This window comes from Microchirus variegatus (assembly GCF_963457635.1).
Source record: "Microchirus variegatus genome assembly, chromosome: 15".
NCBI lineage: Eukaryota > Metazoa > Chordata > Actinopteri > Pleuronectiformes > Soleidae > Microchirus > Microchirus variegatus.
This window is the reverse complement of record NC_139816.1, coordinates 20987126-21005648: the sequence shown is the minus strand read 5'-3', so window position 1 is coordinate 21005648 and position 18523 is coordinate 20987126. Positions and strand designations below refer to the sequence as shown.

General features: G+C 40.8%; 1 protein-coding gene across 2 annotated transcripts in view; it reads left to right on the top strand.

Moving 5' to 3' along the window:
• Positions 1-16563, top strand: part of LOC310937122 (cullin-1) — a 33860-nt gene extending 17297 nt beyond the window's left edge. For both annotated transcript variants that reach the window (XM_083901319.1, XM_083901320.1), the window contains exons 2-22: positions 263-674; positions 2862-3036; positions 3135-3302; positions 4079-4129; positions 4216-4306; positions 6488-6651; positions 6763-6925; positions 7131-7261; positions 7371-7478; positions 7578-7684; positions 8150-8198; positions 9230-9361; positions 9471-9588; positions 11648-11724; positions 11804-11922; positions 12238-12343; positions 12453-12500; positions 13000-13082; positions 13172-13277; positions 14366-14479; positions 15741-16563. In XM_083901319.1, coding sequence (XP_083757445.1) covers positions 535-674; positions 2862-3036; positions 3135-3302; positions 4079-4129; positions 4216-4306; positions 6488-6651; positions 6763-6925; positions 7131-7261; positions 7371-7478; positions 7578-7684; positions 8150-8198; positions 9230-9361; positions 9471-9588; positions 11648-11724; positions 11804-11922; positions 12238-12343; positions 12453-12500; positions 13000-13082; positions 13172-13277; positions 14366-14479; positions 15741-15821 — 2331 coding nt within the window. In that variant the 5' untranslated portion in view covers positions 263-534 and the 3' untranslated portion in view covers positions 15822-16563. The remainder of the gene's footprint in view (positions 1-262; positions 675-2861; positions 3037-3134; positions 3303-4078; positions 4130-4215; positions 4307-6487; positions 6652-6762; positions 6926-7130; positions 7262-7370; positions 7479-7577; positions 7685-8149; positions 8199-9229; positions 9362-9470; positions 9589-11647; positions 11725-11803; positions 11923-12237; positions 12344-12452; positions 12501-12999; positions 13083-13171; positions 13278-14365; positions 14480-15740) is intronic.
• The last annotated feature ends 1960 nt before the right edge of the window (positions 16564-18523 follow it).

Genomic DNA, 18523 nt, shown 5'->3' with positions numbered 1-18523 from the left:
CTACTTATTATGACCTTTTCATTTCAGATAAATCCTACTTTACAGAGGATATAACTGAAGGAAGGCAATTGAGGCTCAGAAGTGGACTAATCTGTCATTAGCTGAGTTTACGTCAGGGTGTTGTCAGGAACAGCAGCAGAGTGTTTGTGGGGTCAGAGTGTCAGAGCTAGGTGTCCACACACAAACCCATGCTCGGTCCTGTGGTTTCGGTGTCAAATCTGAGGGTTTTTAATCACAGTCTGCGTTTCTCTTCGCCTCTCAGGTCATCTGGTGAGGACTGCCAGAGCTTTTAGGTGGAGGAGTGGCAGACAGCGCCACCCCGGTGTGCAGAGTGGGACTGCATCCTGTCTCACATCCCAGACAAAGCAGCTTCCAGACAAGCCACTGCCAGATGACTTCAGACTGTGAGGGCTGAGTGAGTGACGGACCAAAACCATCTGAGGAGAGGAGCCAGGGGGTAGAACGCTCGCAGGAGCAGGAACGGGACGGCACTGAGGGAGAGGAGAGGACAAGGAGAGCACGAGGGGCTCCACAATGTCGTCAAACCGGACCCAGAACCCACACGGACTGAAACAGATTGGCCTGGACCAGATATGGGACGACCTGCGGGCTGGAATCCAGCAGGTGTACACACGGCAGAGCATGGCAAAGTCACGCTACATGGAACTCTACACGTATCCTGTGACATCACTGTGTGGCTTGTGTGCTGATGTGGTCTGGTGTGGAGGGTTCACGGTGTCTCTGTAGACTACAAAAAATTATTCATTTTTACAGTAAAATCATTGGCAGCCATCTTGATTAATCAGAAAAATACATTTGTCAATCCGTTGAAGTGAATTTATTACGGGATTTGACCTTTAAAGGCGCCATCTGTAACAATGTGCCCAAAAACGGTTACTACACTCAAATTCAAACTACTGCTACGAGTCGTATCTGCCTCCCCCTCCCCCAGACTCGAGGTTGCCAGAGTGTTGGCGTATCCTATATAAGCAACAAGCAAGGAGTGACAAGGGCGAGCCTTTTATCATAAATGAGTGGCTCTAAGACACACGGTACTCAGTAAAGATCAAGATGTATTATAATTTATGGTAACGTTAGCTGTTGACTAGTGATGGACATATCAGATGGAATAACGTTATGCATGATATTTGACAGAACTGTCCTTCATTTTTGCCTCCCCTTTTATAATGTTATAGTTTATGGCGATATACATGCAAAGACCTAAAGAGGACTTGCATGGCAGGTGACGCCTCATGCCAAAACATAATTTCAAAACATAAACATAACTTTTCGGTCCGGAAAATATTATTTTAATGCAAATATTTTGGCTCTACTGTTTTTGTTGGTGAGTTCAGTTTGTTATATGAACATTATTCCTGAGCATCTGTGACATATTAGGAGGATTTTATGGCCATTTATTACATAATGCACATTTAGCTAAATATATCAGCATATAAATTTGTCATATTACTAATTATTTAACATATTTATGCTCCAATTTATCATCCCAGGAGCTCATTTATCCTAAATTGTCATTATCGCACGTCAAGGTTGGATTCAAACAAACAGACCAGTCTATTATTTTGAAATCACTGTGTGTGTGTGTGTGTGTGTGTGTGTGTGTGTGTGTGTGTTCAAAATTAACAAGTCCATCAAAAAATAATAATCAAATCACAAATGTTGATCTACAAAATGACACTTTATTTCACACGTAATCGCACGAAAATTGGTGTTTCTACAAGGATTAGTTTTTTTATATACAAAGGAAAACAATGTACCATGTTTTAAAGCGGACCTAGACCGGAAGTTCCAATTAATGCTGTTTTTTAGTGTGTATCTGCGTCATTACCTTGTTTATGAAGCCCTGAAATTTCGAAACAAACAGTTCAGCCACTGCTAAGAACGCTGTGTTTTATTGTAATCTCGGGCTCAGTGAGATCTCTGCAAAACCTGTCCGGTTACATAAACAGCAGTTCTCCTGAACAGCAGATCCTCCTGCTCCGGGCACTAGTCCGGGCACATCCGGTTGCGTACATTGATCCGCAGAAGAAGAATAACGTCCGTTGTGGAGGTGTTTCACGAGCGACGGTGTCTTCTGACTCTGGGTCTGACTCCGGGTCAAAGTCATAAAAGGGACTGAGGCGGGGAGTCGTGAAGAAGCTATTTTTAAACATTGTTAAAACAATGTTTTGATAATGAGTAGCAGTGCATGGAAAGTAGACCTCCATAACTAACATATATGTGCAACAGGACCACTCTATGTGACCTTTAATCTGATAATCGGATTAATGTAATCATATTTGAAACAACATAAAGGAATTATTTTCAACTTCTGGGAGAAATTAAATAAATATTGTCAAGTTCAGGTCTGTAGTTTGTTTATGAAACACTTTTTAAATTGTATTCTGTCAAATTTTCGTCCTTTTAAAAAAAAAAAAAGAAGAAAGCTGTAGTGTGTCCCAACACAAAAAATAAAATAAATAAATAAAATGGTTTTCTTAGTGCCCTGGCCATCATGTGTCATGTGACTGGATTCTTTACTTTCGTTGTTTAAAACCAGGATTTACGGTTCCGCTGTTTTTTTGGGGCGGAGCTTTTAACCTGAGCATGGACAGGAGAGGGGGTGAGATGTAGCAGGTTGCAGTTTTTCTGTTATTGCTCACTTTTGCTCTGTTGACATTGTCAAAAAAGTTACGAGAAATCTTGTCACGCCGCCAAAACATAATTTGCATGTTCTAACTTTACAAATTTAGCTTTACAAGTTATTGTTTTATGACCAAAAACATCAGTTTTCAACATCAGGACCGGAGCTTTAATCTCTGTTGTTGTTGTTGGTTACTTCCTTAACCTTTTCTCCCCAGACATGTATATAATTATTGTACCAGTGTCCACCAGTCCAGCCAGGGCCGAGGCTCGGTGCCGCCAGCCAAACCCTCCAAAAAGTCCACCACTCCAGGAGGGGCTCAGTTTGTCGGCCTGGAGCTCTACAAACGCCTCAAAGAGTTCCTGAAGAACTATCTGACCAGCCTGCTGAAGGTGATACCTGCACCTGTGTTTTCTTTTCTTAGCATTTTGTTACAGCTCCAAACATGGCTGACACTTTTCTCGTTGCTTCCTGTTTTGTTTGTTCTCAGGATGGTGAGGATTTAATGGACGAGTGCGTCCTCAAGTTTTACACCCAGCAGTGGGAGGATTACCGTTTCTCCAGTAAGGTCCTCAACGGGATCTGCGCCTACCTCAACCGCCACTGGGTCAGACGAGAGTGTGACGAGGGACGCAAGGGCATTTACGAGATTTACTCTGTGAGTCGCACTTTAAGCTTTTTTTTTTTAGCTGACATGTTTGGGAAAGTCATTGCAGCTTCATTTTCTGCTTTGATAATTCAAACATATACACACAAATCTTGATTAAAAAAAATCTGCAAATTTGTTTGGGAAACCTAAAAAATGACCCATCTCTGGGTCCCAACTCTGTGTTTGGGAGCCACTGTTTTACATGATTCCCTGTTCCGACACTCTTACATGAGCAGGGAGACATGTAACACATGAAGCGCAGTGGATCACTCAGGACCAGGATTGAGAATTATTATTGGATTATGGTGAATGTTCAGAGTGAATTATTCACATTTTCACAAAAAAAATAATTGTATTTAATTTTATATATATATATACATTTATTTATTTTTATTGAAAACCAAATAAATGGTCTGTTAAAATACAAACCAGATTAAACTATTTTTTAATTAATTAATTAATTAATTAATTAATTAATCAATTAATTAATTAATTAATTAATTAATTAAGACCTGCTAGTTAAGTCTAGTTAAATCACTAGCAAGCACTTTTCAAGGAAATGTTCATTTCAGTGGGTTTTTACTGCCATTGTTAAGAGATAAAAGCGTATTTTTGCGATTTTCACTATTAAATTAATAAACTAATAAAAATAAATGTGTACAGCATTCTTGCCTTTTAATGCTGTTGCCGTCAGAAGGAGTTGACGATAAGAACAGAAATGCAGTGTAAAAGTGTTTGTTTTTCTTATTAAATCCCTTCTTTCTTCTTCTGCTGTTTCCTGTCAGCTGGCTCTGGTCACCTGGAGGGAGTGTTTATTCCGACCCCTCAACAAACAGGTTTGTGTGACTTTCTGGAACAAAATGAAATCATTACATCAATGTCACATCAACAACTCCTCCTCTTCTCCTCCATCTGTGTTTAGGTAACAAATGCAGTGTTGAAGCTGATCGAAAGGGAGAGGAATGGTGAGACCATCAACACCAGACTGATCAGTGGCGTCGTCCAGTCATACGGTAGGTGACAAACCTAATATGTGGATATTATATCTATATTCATGACACAAGATATGGTCTTAAATTCTGGATATCAGATGTGGTGACTTTTCCTGTTCATCATGTGTGTTATCTTGAATAAATTCATAAAACAAAAACTAAATATTATAAATAAATAGGGACAGTTTCGGATCGGATATCGGATGTAAAAATGTAAAATCTGACGCTGTAGAAATGTCAATAAAATACAGGCAACAGCATTTTAGCCGAGTCATGTTGTGGACTGTTTGTGTCTTTATGGGAGAAGAATGTCCGAAAGGGAAAGCGGGAGAAGCAAAGCTTATCTAGTCCCACCCCATTACACAGAAAATGTTATTTCTTTTTTTTTTTTTCTTATTATCTTAACTTTCTACAATATTGACGTCGCAGCAACAATGGCATAAGGCTGCAGTTCATCTCAAGGCAGTCAACAGACTACATGCACGTCCGTACATGTGTCCTTATCGAACCGTCACGAGCGATCACAGTCTCGAGTTGTTGGCCCGGGTGTAACAGCGTCACAAGCGGCCCAATCAAGAGTCTCTTTCAGTAGTGTCATTTTTTTTCAACTTCGATGGTGCGAGAGCCCGGTTCTGCAGATTTATTCATCCCTCTCTCGCATAGCTCTCACCACGCTTAGTTTCACCAACTCATCTCGTTTGGCTGCGTCCACTCTGCTTCCGATATAGCATGTACATTCCACATGCCAAGGATAACATTCCAATTATCATGAATGTGAATATGTACACATCTTCGACATCCTCTATGTCCAGTGTCCAGTGACCAGCTCAGCAGTTCCATTGCGAGTTAGAGCAGTGTTATAATGGTTCGGTTGTGGAACACAGCTTTATACGTTTACATGTTACATAAGGCATACCAACATATCATCTCAGTATAGTGTCAACAGACATCTGACTATGACCTCATCCACAATCTCCCTGGGTCGCCCTGTACCCAGCCACAATCATGTTTACATACTTCTTGTTAAACACTCTCAGTGTAGCTGAATTTTTGATCTCGTCATCTAAATTGCTCCACAGCTTGACCCCCGTGACCGACATGGTGAAGGACTTTAGTGTTGTCCGCACTTTTCTCCGTCTGAAAACTAAGTTCTCCCTTAGGTGGAGTCCCCGTTCTCTGGTTTGGAGAAGTATTTGAAGATTGTGAGGGAGGCCGTGGTTAGCCGCCCTGTACATAAACTGAGCATCACGATAACGTATTACATCATAGAGTTTAAGTATTTTCGATTCGATAAATAGTTGTTATTCAGTTGGAGAATTATGTCTTTGAAATGGCTTAAAAATGGCTCAGTAGTTTGTGATATCGTTAGGCCTGTCACGATAACAAATTTTGCTGGACGATAAATTGTCTCAGAAATGATTGCGATAATCGATAATATTGTTGTTCTGAGATAATTTTCATCTAATACAATGATAATGGTATAATAATGCAGGTAAACCTTTTCAAAGAGAAATAAACTTTTATTTTTAAAGAATATTTAACACTAGAACACAATAAATTAACAAACAAGCAAAAGCAATAAATAAAATGGGTTAGCTGCACTCTGCTGTGGTAGGCTACACCAGGAGTCCCGCCTCCACACACACCATGTGACTGACAAGTGACTGACATGAAGGTTCACTCATCGTTACTCGTTTAGACCGCGACGGCGTTTTTGGGGCTTAAAAACGCAAAAAAATGAACCCTCCCTCCAGAGTGGAAATCTTAAAAACGCCCCGCTGTCGCGTTCCCGTCAAAAGGGTTGAAAACGCAAAAGTGTTTTCTTAGCTGCTCACGCTGGCACGACGCTGAAGTTGGCACCACATTCGGCTCAGGTTCTCTAAAGAGAGTGAGGAAGTGATTAGTAAATATGTGAGAGATGAATATTAATTATGTGTGATCAGCCAAAAATGACAAAACAAAAGGTCATCAAAAATGGGATCCTTTTTCCCTGGGACTCATAAAATGTCCCTAGACCGTCCTTGGGTCCCGGGACACATTACGTTGAAAACCTAGTAACCTCACTGAATGTGGATCAACTATAAAAAAAAAAAAAAATGCTTTGACTTGGATTGTCCCTGATTTAAGTTTAAAGACACATCGTGGTAATTTTCTGACTTATTTATTTTTAAACGGCATTGCTGATGTGTTTGTCCACTGCAGTGGAGCTGGGTCTGAACGAGGAGGATGCCTTCGCCAAAGGTCCCACGCTGTCCGTCTACAAAGAGTACTTTGAGTGTCAGTTCCTCACCGACACGGAACGTTTTTACACGCGTGAGAGCACAGAGTTCCTGCAGCAGAACCCGGTCACTGAGTACATGAAGAAGGTGGGCAGACAATTATGAATGAATGAATGAATGACTGAATGAATGAATGAATGAATGAATGAATGGAGGGACAAAGTTTTAAGTATGTTTTTTTTTGCTTTTCCTCCACAGGCTGAGGCTCGGCTGCTGGAGGAGCAGAGGCGTGTGCAGGTTTACCTCCACGAGTCCACTCAGGATGAGCTGGCCCGCAAGTGTGAGCAGGTTCTCATCGAGAAACACCTGGAGATCTTCCACACAGAGTTCCAGAACCTTCTGGATGCTGACAAGAATGAAGGTAAAGCTGCAGTTTGACTCCATTCGTTCATTCATTTCACAAGGAGCTGGAGTGTCCAGTTCACCCTCTGCACGTTTTTTGGACTGTGGGAACCCAGATCTTCTTGATGTATGGCAACTGTGATAGCCACTGCTACGCCACATGGACCTGAGACGAAAATTATAAATCAGTGCTTAACTTCCTGTCCTCCTCCATCTTGTCTTAGATCTGGGCCGCATGTACAACCTGGTGTCGAGGATCACAGACGGTCTCGGCGAACTGAAGAAGCTTCTGGAGACTCACATCCACAACCAGGGCTTGGCTGCCATCGAGAAGTGTGGAGAGGCCGCACTCAACGTACTGACCACTGACATTCTCTCTCCTAATTACACGTCTGACTGTAAAATGCATGTGGAAGAAAAGATGCAGTAAAGTCATGTTATTTCTCATGTTCCCCCTCCTTCAGGACCCTAAAGTGTACGTGCAGACCACGCTGGATGTCCACAAGAAGTACAACGCCCTGGTCATGTCTGCCTTCAACAATGACGCTGGCTTTGTGGCGGCGCTCGATAAGGTCCGTGATTGTCTGAGAACCTGAATCACAACAGCTGACACTTTAAAATACTCAATTTAATATATTTTGTTGTTGATGTTGTTGCTGCTGTTCTCGCAGGCATGTGGTCGATTCATCAACAACAACGCTGTCACCAGGATGGCTCAGTCGTCCAGCAAATCCCCTGAGCTGCTCGCCAGATACTGCGACTCCTTACTCAAGAAGAGGTGGGAGTCATGTGACATGTGTCTGTGTGCGTGTGTGGGGCTGCGGCGAATATTAATCAATTCTTAAATGTGAATATTTTCTGGCTCCTTTGCTCCATATAACAAAGAAATCATATCATATAAGCTGAATCGTTTTGTGTTTTTGGACATCTCAACTCCTCAATTAATTAGTTGGGAAATTAGTCAACAGGAACTTGGAAAAAGAAAAATATCAAATATAGTTAATTAAATTATCAGGAAAGGTGTTTTATATTTATTAAAGAAAATCAACATGTTATTGATTATTTCCTGATCAGTTGAGGTCGGTTTCATGTCTCTACTCTATTTTCTGACATTTTATGGTCCAGACAATTACTTTATGATGAAGTTAATCAAATAGTTGCAGTGTTTTACTTTTGTGATTTTTAAATTTCAATTTTAAAGTGATTTAAATTTGGCTGTGATTGTTTGTGGTTTTCTCTTTAGCTCCAAAAACCCAGAGGAGGCAGAACTGGAGGACACACTCAACCAAGTGGTAAACTTAACACACAACCCTAAACCCTTAACCTTAACCTGATTCTTTTTTTTCCTTTATTTCCTCACCTTTTATTTATTAGTGCTGGGCACGTTAACGCTTGACGCGTTTCCATGACGGCTGACCGCAAAAAGACCTGTGTGACGTCATGTTTACGTGACTCCGGATTGTTAAAATGAGACTCTTAAGTAACGCTAAACTTTAAAAACAGAGGCACACATATGTAGTACACTGGTTATTTGTAGCGCTGCTCTTTTCATTTAATAAACAGACCACTCCAGTTCGACTGTAGGCGCGTTAACGGAGCTAAAGGAGCTAATGCAGCTAGCGGAGCTAACTGGTAAACGGTGCCTGGACTCCGGTGTCGTGGCACGTAAACATGACGTCACATGCATCTTTTTCCAGTCAGTCGTCATGAAAACGCGACATGCGCTAACCTAGTGCCCAGCACTGTTATTTATTTTTTGTGAGAGCATTATAATAATTGTAATTATAATAATAACTGGAATTTTCTAATTAAATTATATTTGAGAACTTTGAACAAATTGGGAAAAAATTGACGTATATAAAAGAGCAAATAAAGAAATGTCAAACAATACAAACTAGTCGACCAGATAAAACATTCAAAAATAAAGCATAAAAACAGTATTACAGGGTCATCCATACAGTACGCCTGTCTGTTCAATACTAACATATCTTATCCATTTGGCCCACTGTTTGATAAATATGTTTTTCTGAAGGTGAAGGGACAAGGTAATGTGTTCCATGAAGTAAATGACGTTTACTATATCTATCCACTCCTGTATTGTGGGTGGATCAGGGAGAAGCCAATGCCTTTTCAGTCCTTTTTTTTTTTTTACCAGCGGTTATCAAGTTTTTTGCGGGTTAACTGGTAAAACCTTCTTGGAGCTGCCATCCTCTCCACACCGGAACCGGAACCCCCTAAACCTTATTTTTAACCCTTTAAAGTTGTGAGGACCAGACCAGTGTGTCCTCGCAGAGATATAAAAACATGTGTGTTTCATCTTCAGATGGTCGTGTTCAAATACATCGAGGACAAAGATGTTTTCCAGAAGTTCTACGCTAAGATGTTGGCCAAACGTCTGGTCCATCAGAACAGCGCCAGTGACGACGCAGAAGCCAGCATGATATCCAAACTCAAGGTCAGCCCTCACCTCACGCCACCAGATAGGCTCGTTTCCACAGTGACTGCGAAGCGTCTCGCACTGAACTTGCCCCCATCTTTGTCTGTCTTGTCTGTCTCCCCCGCAGCAAGCGTGTGGCTTTGAGTACACGTCCAAACTTCAGAGGATGTTCCAGGACATCGGAGTCAGTAAAGACCTGAACGAGCAGTTTAAGAAGCACCTGACCAACTCTGAGCCTCTGGACTGTGAGTCAACACACACATTTTAATTATCAAACCGTGTTTGTGTGGGTTTTTCAGCTTCTTAAATGTGAATATTTTCTGGTTTCTTTCATTCCAACTGAATCAGTTGCTTGTGGACAAATTATAATTTCCAGAGTTAAATCAACATCTCAACAATTTATCAAGAAAATAGTCAACAGAATCTTCATGAAACGATGAGGAAACGTTTTAGTTTCTAAGAGAATTCTAGACATTTTGAAGCTTTATTAAGGAAAATCAAAATGTTATTGATTATTTTTCAGTCTCTACAACTAGATCTACTAGGTTTCCATATTAACAAATTACTAAAATAAATGCCTACTATTAAGATAGCTGATCAAGTCATGTGTGTTGTTAAATAATTCAACCAATCTTCTGTGATTTTTCAGCTTAAATAAATGTGAATATTTTCTAGTTTCTTTGCTCCATAAACAGAGAAATTGAAAATGAGAAATGTTTCATAAAATAAGAATAACACCACAGGAAGAGAAAATCCAACAAAAAAAACAAACAAATGACATCATTTCTAATTATTTAGACTTAAGGCTTTTTCCGAATATTTTTTTTTTTTATAAAAAACTGTTTTTGCCAAACCTTAACACAATACAACACGTATGTCTCTATAAGTCATGTCTTATTTAACAAATGCCTTGTTTTGTACTGAATACCATTAGTTCAGAGATTTTTTCTTTAATTTATTTTACATAAGTTTATGATCTCTCTTTTTTCCCTTTTTTTTCTAAAATGGATGCCCCTTTAATTCTTCTTTTTTTGGTCAAGTGTATTGCTAAAGGACATGATTGACAAATAAAATGAGTAAAACTCAGCCACCTGTAGTAGAAAAATATAAAAAATAAAGGGGAACAACGTCATAAGTGGTGGCTTAAAACTAAAAAGTTATTAATTATCACACACTTTCAATGTCAGTTTACTTGTACGTTGTAAATGTGTTGACACAAACTCAAATGTTTTTCAAAACAGAGGGAAAATAAGTAAACGTGGATCTTTTCTGTTTGAGTGTGTGTCTGCGCTCAGTCTAGTTTAAAATACTTAAAACGAACTCCGGCTATGAAGACTTGTAGTTCTTAAAAGATAAATGTTAATATCAGTTATAATAAAGTGACATAAAAAAACCCTCTTGACTTCTTAGTTTTTATAACATTTGTAAAAATAGTTTAACTTGTAGGTCGCCATTGTTATCAACGTCGCAATGCACTCTGGGTAGTGGCGTCATAAGGTTGCACTAGCAGGCTTCGGGACCCTGTTGTGACTGTTCAGCGACATAAACATGTCATCTGTGCAGCCTTCAATTTGAACCTGAAGGAAACATTAATGAGGAGAGCATCCTCCTCTTATTGTTTATCCAACTCACATTTATCTGTGTAAGCGTGGTCCATGGTAACAACTATGGACCACTGTACCGCTGCATCTGACGTGTCTGGATAAGTCTGTCTGAGTGGCAGCATTGGTCATATGTGCATTGCACTCGCTCACCGTAGGCGTTTATGCTCCTTATGTCGGAAAACTGTCAGAAAAGCATTTGGTTTTAGTCTTCATTTATGCATCAGGAGAAAAATGTCAAGAAACAGCCGCGGATCTTTGGAAAGTTGTGTCCGTCCACAGGCATCTTCCCACTTCTTTCTCCTCTTCTTGTCAGTAGCAAAGAAATTCACAAACAAACTCACATCAATCCCCTTGTTGCCTTTTGACTGGAAATTGCATCCAAAAGCAGCACAATGTGGCATTTTACTTTATAATTACTTTAACCGTGCGCACGTAAACAAACACTAGGTCAATAGATATTCTACCAAGTGCAACCTTTATACATCATTGCCCCCAGAGTGCATTGTGAGCTGAAAGCATGGCGCCCTACGTATGTCAAAATATGTACTTGATATTATAGATTTTTAAATCAATGGCAATATTTAAAGTGTTTCTTACAACATATTTTAGTACAAGAGAACTATTGTGGCTTATTAGGGCCTACAAGTCTTCATAGGCTGGGTTCCTTTTAAAGGTTCTTGTCTTGTGTGTGTGTTCACAGTGGATTTCAGTATCCAGGTTCTGAGCTCCGGGTCTTGGCCTTTCCAGCAGTCATACACCTTTGCTCTGCCCTCAGAGGTGAGAAGGATTTTATCTCCTCGAAATAAAAAAACAACCTTTATGAATCTAAACTTTCCTGAACTCTGTCTCTGTGCAGTTGGAGCGAAGCTACCAGCGCTTCACAGCGTTCTATGCCAGCAGACACAGCGGCAGGAAGCTGACCTGGCTTTACACCCTGTCCAAAGGAGAACTGGTCACAAACTGCTTCAAGAACAGGTGCAGATAGCAGCAGGGGGCGCTGTGGACACTATGACATGCTCATTGGGAAAACTTTTCGATCCAGCCTGAGACACAGGCTCCCTCTCAGTTAAAACACAAGAAAATTCAGATTATTAGTCACTGAACAAAAGCGGGCCCACACCGAAATCCATCGAGAAAATCAGTGATTTTAACATCACAGCACACAGGATGTGCATACTTCAGTTTCCTGTTGTTAAAGTCTAACAGTGAATCAAAAACTGAAGAATAAAAAAAGAAAAAATTTTTCTCTGTTTGTACATAATAAAATCTGTTGGTTTTTTTTGTTTACAGGTACACGCTGCAGGCCTCCACCTTTCAGATGGCCATCCTGTTGCAGTACAACACCGAGGACAGTTACACTGTGCAGCAGCTCACAGACAGCACTCAGATGAAAACAGTGAGTGTTCACTCGTCACCCGTTCATACTTTCACCCGTTCACACGCTCTCTCGCTCTCTCATTTGTTCTCTAATGTCTGTTTTTCTTTCTTTCTTTTTTGTTTTTCAGGATTTTCTGGTTCAGCTTCTGCAGATTTTATTAAAGTCAAAGCTGCTGGTGAGTAAAACAAATGCCCCACCACTCGACTGTGGTTGTGACTCTAACCAGCAGGTGGCAACAGAGGTCTTGTCGAATTTCAAAGAGAAAATCAGTGATTTTAGCTCAAGGGGACACAGGAGGTGCTGGTCTACTGCTGCCTCATGTGGTCACATTGTGTCACTGAATTTAATAAAAATGTAAGATTTCAAACAAAGAAATCATAAAATAAGACATTTGGACTTAGTGATGGAGGCAGCAGCGGATCAACAACTGTGCTGTGATGTGGCTGGCAGCCAGACTCTCAGCAGCAGGGGGCGCCCACAGCTCACTCAGCATTGACTGTCAGAACCTCGCTCTAAAACTATAGTCCTCGCTCATCTTTTGTTTTAGCTCTGAACCAGCAGGTGGCAACAGAGTTCATGTTTACTCTGGTCAGAAAAAGAACAATGACAATGATGAGTGACAATGACGTCACTGGTCACGTGACTCGTATCTCTGATGTCCGTCTGTCTGTCAGGTGTTGGAGGATGAGAACGCCAACGTGGACGAGGTGGACTTCAAACCTGACACCGTCATCAAACTCTTCCTCGGATACAAGAAGTGAGTAGATACGGTTGTTGTCGTAAATCACATGACCTCACATAATGTTTTCGTTGTTTACCAGCTGATGGTTGTTTGTTTGTTTGCAGTAAGAAGCTGAGGGTGAACATCAACGTCCCCATGAAGACGGAGCAGAAACAGGAGCAGGAGACGACTCACAAGAACATCGAAGAGGATCGGAAGCTGCTCATTCAGGTGACGTGTAGGCCTGTCGCGATATTCAATAAATCAATTAATCGCACGATAATTAAAATGAGCTCGATAATTTTTCTGGCCGTGATAAATGCCATTTGCATGCTTTTTTGTTTTCCCCGTCTCTCTCTCTCTCTCTCCCTCTCTCTCTCGGGTCCTAAAGTGTGTGAAATTTGATGTAGTATGCATGCCAGGTGGCTAGGTGGCGCTGTGAAGCACTGCCATACAACAACACCAGGAGCGCGCGCATGCGCTGAAACTTCCTTCTACCTCTTTCTAGTAGCGCTGAGTCGCCCACAGTCGAAAATCAAAACATTGACTCGGCGTAATTGCTGAAATGACTCCTGGATCGGTATCACCCACCCTCCAGAGTGGAAATGTTAAAAACGCTCCGCTGTCAACCCTTTAGACGGGAACGCGACAGCGCTGCTCACGCTGACACGACGCTGAACCTGGGGCAAATGTGGTGCCAACTTCAGCATCATGTCAGCGTGAGCAGCGCTGTCGCGTTCCCGTCTAAAGGGTTGACAGCGGAGCGTTTTTAACATTTCCACTCTGGAACCCTCCAGGTTCATTTTTTTTGCGTTTTTAAGCCCCAAAAACGCTGTCGCCGTCTAAACGAAACGCACATCTGATAAAATATTGTGTCGGTTTCACCCGGGAGTGTTGCTGTGTAAAGCCAGAGTAACGATGAGTGAACCTTCATGTCAGTCACTTGTCAGTCACATGGTGTGTGGGGAGGCGGGACTCCTGGTGTAGCCTACCACAGCAGAGTGCAGCTAACCCATTTTATTTATTGCTTTTGCTTGTTTGTTAATTTATTGTGTTCTAGTGTTAAATATTCTTTAAAAATAAAAGTTTATTTCTCTTTGAAAAGGTGTACCTGCATTATTATACCATTATCATTGTATTAGATGAAAATGATCTCAGAACAACAATATTATCGATTATCGCAATAATTTCTGAGACAATTTATCGTCCAGCAAAATTTGTTATCGTGACAGGCCTAGTGACGTGTGTTTACACACGGTCTCCACGGTTACCAACACCTGTGTTTAATGCTGTGTGTGTGTTTGTGTGTGTGTTTACAGGCTGCCATCGTCAGGATCATGAAGATGAGGAAAGTCCTGAAACATCAGCAGCTTCTGGCTGAGGTTCTGAACCAACTGTCGTCAAGATTTAAACCTCGAGTCCCTGTCATCAAGGTAATACACACACAATACATGCTAATACACACAATACAGACTTATACACACGATACACTGATTTACACACTAACACTGTCATCAAGGCAATACACACACACGTGGCAATACACACTACTACACACACACACACACAAAATTGCCAAAAAAGCCATTTTCGGTTTCCGGCGAAAGACTTTTATCATGAAACAAAACCACCGAAAGGATGTTGTGATGACTTTTTTCTTTTTTTCTTTGAGCAAAAAACTTGGCAGTATACGGCACAGATTATGAACTCTCTGTGACATTCACTTCACACCAGAGAACATTCTTTTTTAGTAAAAAATGAATTAAAATTAAATGCAATTTAATATTTATTATCGTTTAAAAAATGAAAGTGACCGGTAAAAATAGCTTATGACAGGATTTTTATGACCCTGTCAGTCAAAATGACAGAAGACAAAAAAGTCTAGTGCCACCTCTGCTGGCCACACACTCATCCTACAAACCAGCCTTTGAGCACCACTGACAGCGGCCGAAGCTCCGTAGTTATTACTACTTACTGACCGGCCCCCAACTATTCCATTCACAATAACGTGCTGCTGACTCAGTGCGCGCACCATCATTTGAGACTGCAGTGAGCCTGGACAGCAGACTTACCTTTTCATGCACAGCTTCCTTAACCTTGTTGTGAACTTGAGGTGTTTGTGACATTTCAACTTTTTTTTTTTTTTTTTGAGGTGCACACGTGTCAATTGCCGATTGTTTTGATGGAAAAAAGTCCCATCCCTGACTTAGATCCCCTGCACTTCATCGCGACTATTCAATCCTCGTCATAAAGATCATTATTTAGATGTGGGGATAAAGCTGCGTGTCGAGAAATGGTCAAGGCTGTGCGCTACGATACGGAGAACCTGCTCAGAGACGGAAAAGGGCCATCTGTCTGTACCACATGAGGGACAGACTTTATAATATAATATTATACAAAAATTGCAATGCCATGACTTTAGTGATGTAAGTACACACAGTCCCAACCATAACAACAAAATTAGATAAAACAAAAAAACAACAACAATGGTACAGAATTGGCATATTCATTTCTTTCAGTTTTCGGCCAACAATTTTAATTTCAGTGCATCTCTAACACACACAGTAATACACACACACACACACAGTAGTACACAGTAATGGACATACACACATAGTAAGACACACTCATACACACTAATGTAAAAGAGAGAGTTTAGTGTTGATGTGTGTTTTGTCTCCCTCTTGTGGACAGAAATGCATTGACATCCTGATAGAGAAGGAGTACCTGGAGCGAGTGGATGGCGAGAAGGACACGTACAGCTACCTGGCCTAGACTCCGCCCCCTTCCTCCTCCTCCCACCTGTGGCCCCGCCGGCTCCTCAGTTTTATTTTTATTTGTTTTTCTGTTTCTTTTTCTTTTTGTTTTGTTTTGTTTTTTTAATGTCCGAGTAAATAAAGTGTGGATCCTCTGAGCGGCGGACATTTTGTGAGTGTGTGTCACCGCCAAACAAACACGCGACCCGGCGACCACCGCCATCACCGACGTGGGCGTGAACTTTCTGCTCTGCCTCGGAGGAAATGAGCGCCCCTCGCTGTTGAGACGGGGAATCGCGCCGCACGACTGGAACACTCCTCCATGTCATCATATTGTAAATAACCACAGACTCTAAGAGGAAGAAGAAAAAAGAAAAACACACCCACAAATCTTATTTACATAATGAAAATGTAACGACTTAGCCAATCAGAGGAGAGACCCCCCCCCCCCCAAAGGTTTCTGCATGCTACTGCGCACCCACCAGCGCCATGTTGACCACGTTTAAAAAGTCTAAATAAAAGTCGAGGTCACTGGGCAGCCACCGCAAGATGGAGCCACTGCTGCCGCCATGAAATCACCGGGTGAGGAGGAGGAGAGCTCGGAGCCGCCATGACGCTCCTTTATCGGCCGAAAGGTTGTCAGTGTTTGGTGAAAGGTCGCAGGAGTCGGACGTTGCCGCGTTCATCAGCTGTCGGTGGACATTTGTATAGTGTGGTTCATTTTCTAAATGTGTGATGAATAAAAACCAGGAAAGATTTTCTGTAAACACTCCCGACTCTTCATCAGTTAGCATGACAACGTCATGATGGTCATGTGACCGGTGCCACTCACGGGTGTTTTCTCTGGAACTCGTCGAGAGGAAAAACTAATATTTTTAAATAAATGAAGGAAATGAAAGGTTGTTAAATGTCAAAAAGTGGAAAATGATTCATTCTCAAGAGAGAAATACATGGTTTAACTCAAAAAAGATCAAAAATAATACTCACAGAGCTCCTACACGCTTAACATTTCAAAATTCCATACTTTTTCAGACTCAAATTTCCAGACTTTTCGGGAATTTATCAGTCAATATTAAACATCTAAATACCAATTGTTAGATACTTATTATGTAAATAAATGGTTTTAAAATCCTTCACTCATTCTTCATGAAGCCAGCCCTCGAAAAAACCAGCATCAATAGGTGACAATAGCGACAATAGATGTCTGGCTCGACGACACGGATGGAAAATAATAAATAAAAGAATCACACAGCGAACAGTAACCATGGTAACGGGACACCATTCTACAGCCAGCTTGATTAGTTTCGTATCATCTACAGGAAGGCGAATATTGCGTTAGTAACTTGTTTTGATTTGTATATTAATATATTTAATTGTAGACGGTGAGATAATAGTCTGGTTTCCCTTTTTTCATACTTATCCAGACCTGGCAATTACTCAAATTAATTTCCATACTGCGGAGGTAATTTATAGAATTTTATATCTTCAAACCAAAAAATACATGTTTTGACTGTAATTAAATGAGATGTACTGTATGGTTTTCTTTTTTCTGAATCATGAATCGACAATCAGCAGATCAGTCGCTACGTCTACAGCATCACGTGACCTGGAAAAATTTGATGCAAGAAAAAAAGACGACAAACAAAAGAAAGTTCTTCATTTATAATATTTTAATCAGTGAACAACAAATCCCTGTAAACATACAAAATCAGCACCGGTAACATTGGTCCTCGCTTTAACTTTGAAAAACAAAAACAGAAAAGATCTGCATGTTTATAGTCATATGACTCGGCCTTCTAATCACAGACAAGCAGGAAGTTAAATTTACATTTGATCACAGAAACAGGAAACGGTCGCACAGACGATGCATGATTTAATCTACTTAGAAGGTCAGTATTTTTTATGTCAGTGATGAAAATGCTGTATTTTTAAGTTCCCATCACTCATTGATTGATTGTGGGCGGGGCATGTGCGACTTTTCCCTGATATCCAGAATCTAATTTGAACACAAAAAAATAGAGGAAAATAAAATCAAGAAGAAAAAAACAATTGTTCCACTATGTTTAAGTCTTTCTCCCAAAGTCCATAGAAAAAATCAATGACTTTAGCTCGAGGGGACACAGGAGCTGCTGGTTGACTGCTGCCTCGTGTGGTTTGAAATGCCAAATTTGAAAAAACATTTCAACTTAGTGATGAGGCATCAGTGGATCAACAACTCCTGTGTACTGTAAAACCACTGGTTTTCTCTATGGACTTTGGTGTGGTAGAGTGAGTGGTTTACAAACTTCCCAAAAGAAACTGAACTGTGCCTTTGATGTGTGAAGCACCAGGTTTCAGAATTTTAAGTTTCACTGTCACCAGAGGGGGCAGCACAGCGACATGTTTCCATGCACAAAGTGCAGGAAAGTGAAAAGTCCTATTCAGGACTGAAGGCACAGCAGAGAGCGAGGCAGCAGAGAGCGAGGCAGCTCAGCAGCAGAGGTGAAGAAATGCGTCGGGAACCGTTTCCTGATGCTCACTGTGTTCTGACTGTCCCATAAATATTTATACAACATGATAAATTCTCCACGGGTCGATCAGCTGATCACTTCATTGATTGTTGGGGAAAATAATTAAATGAAATCATGGTTTTTAAGTTTGCACAAATGCAAATGCGTTTTTGTTTTTTTTATTTAATGTACAATTTATATCGTTTCAGTTGTGTGTCTATAGGACGCATTC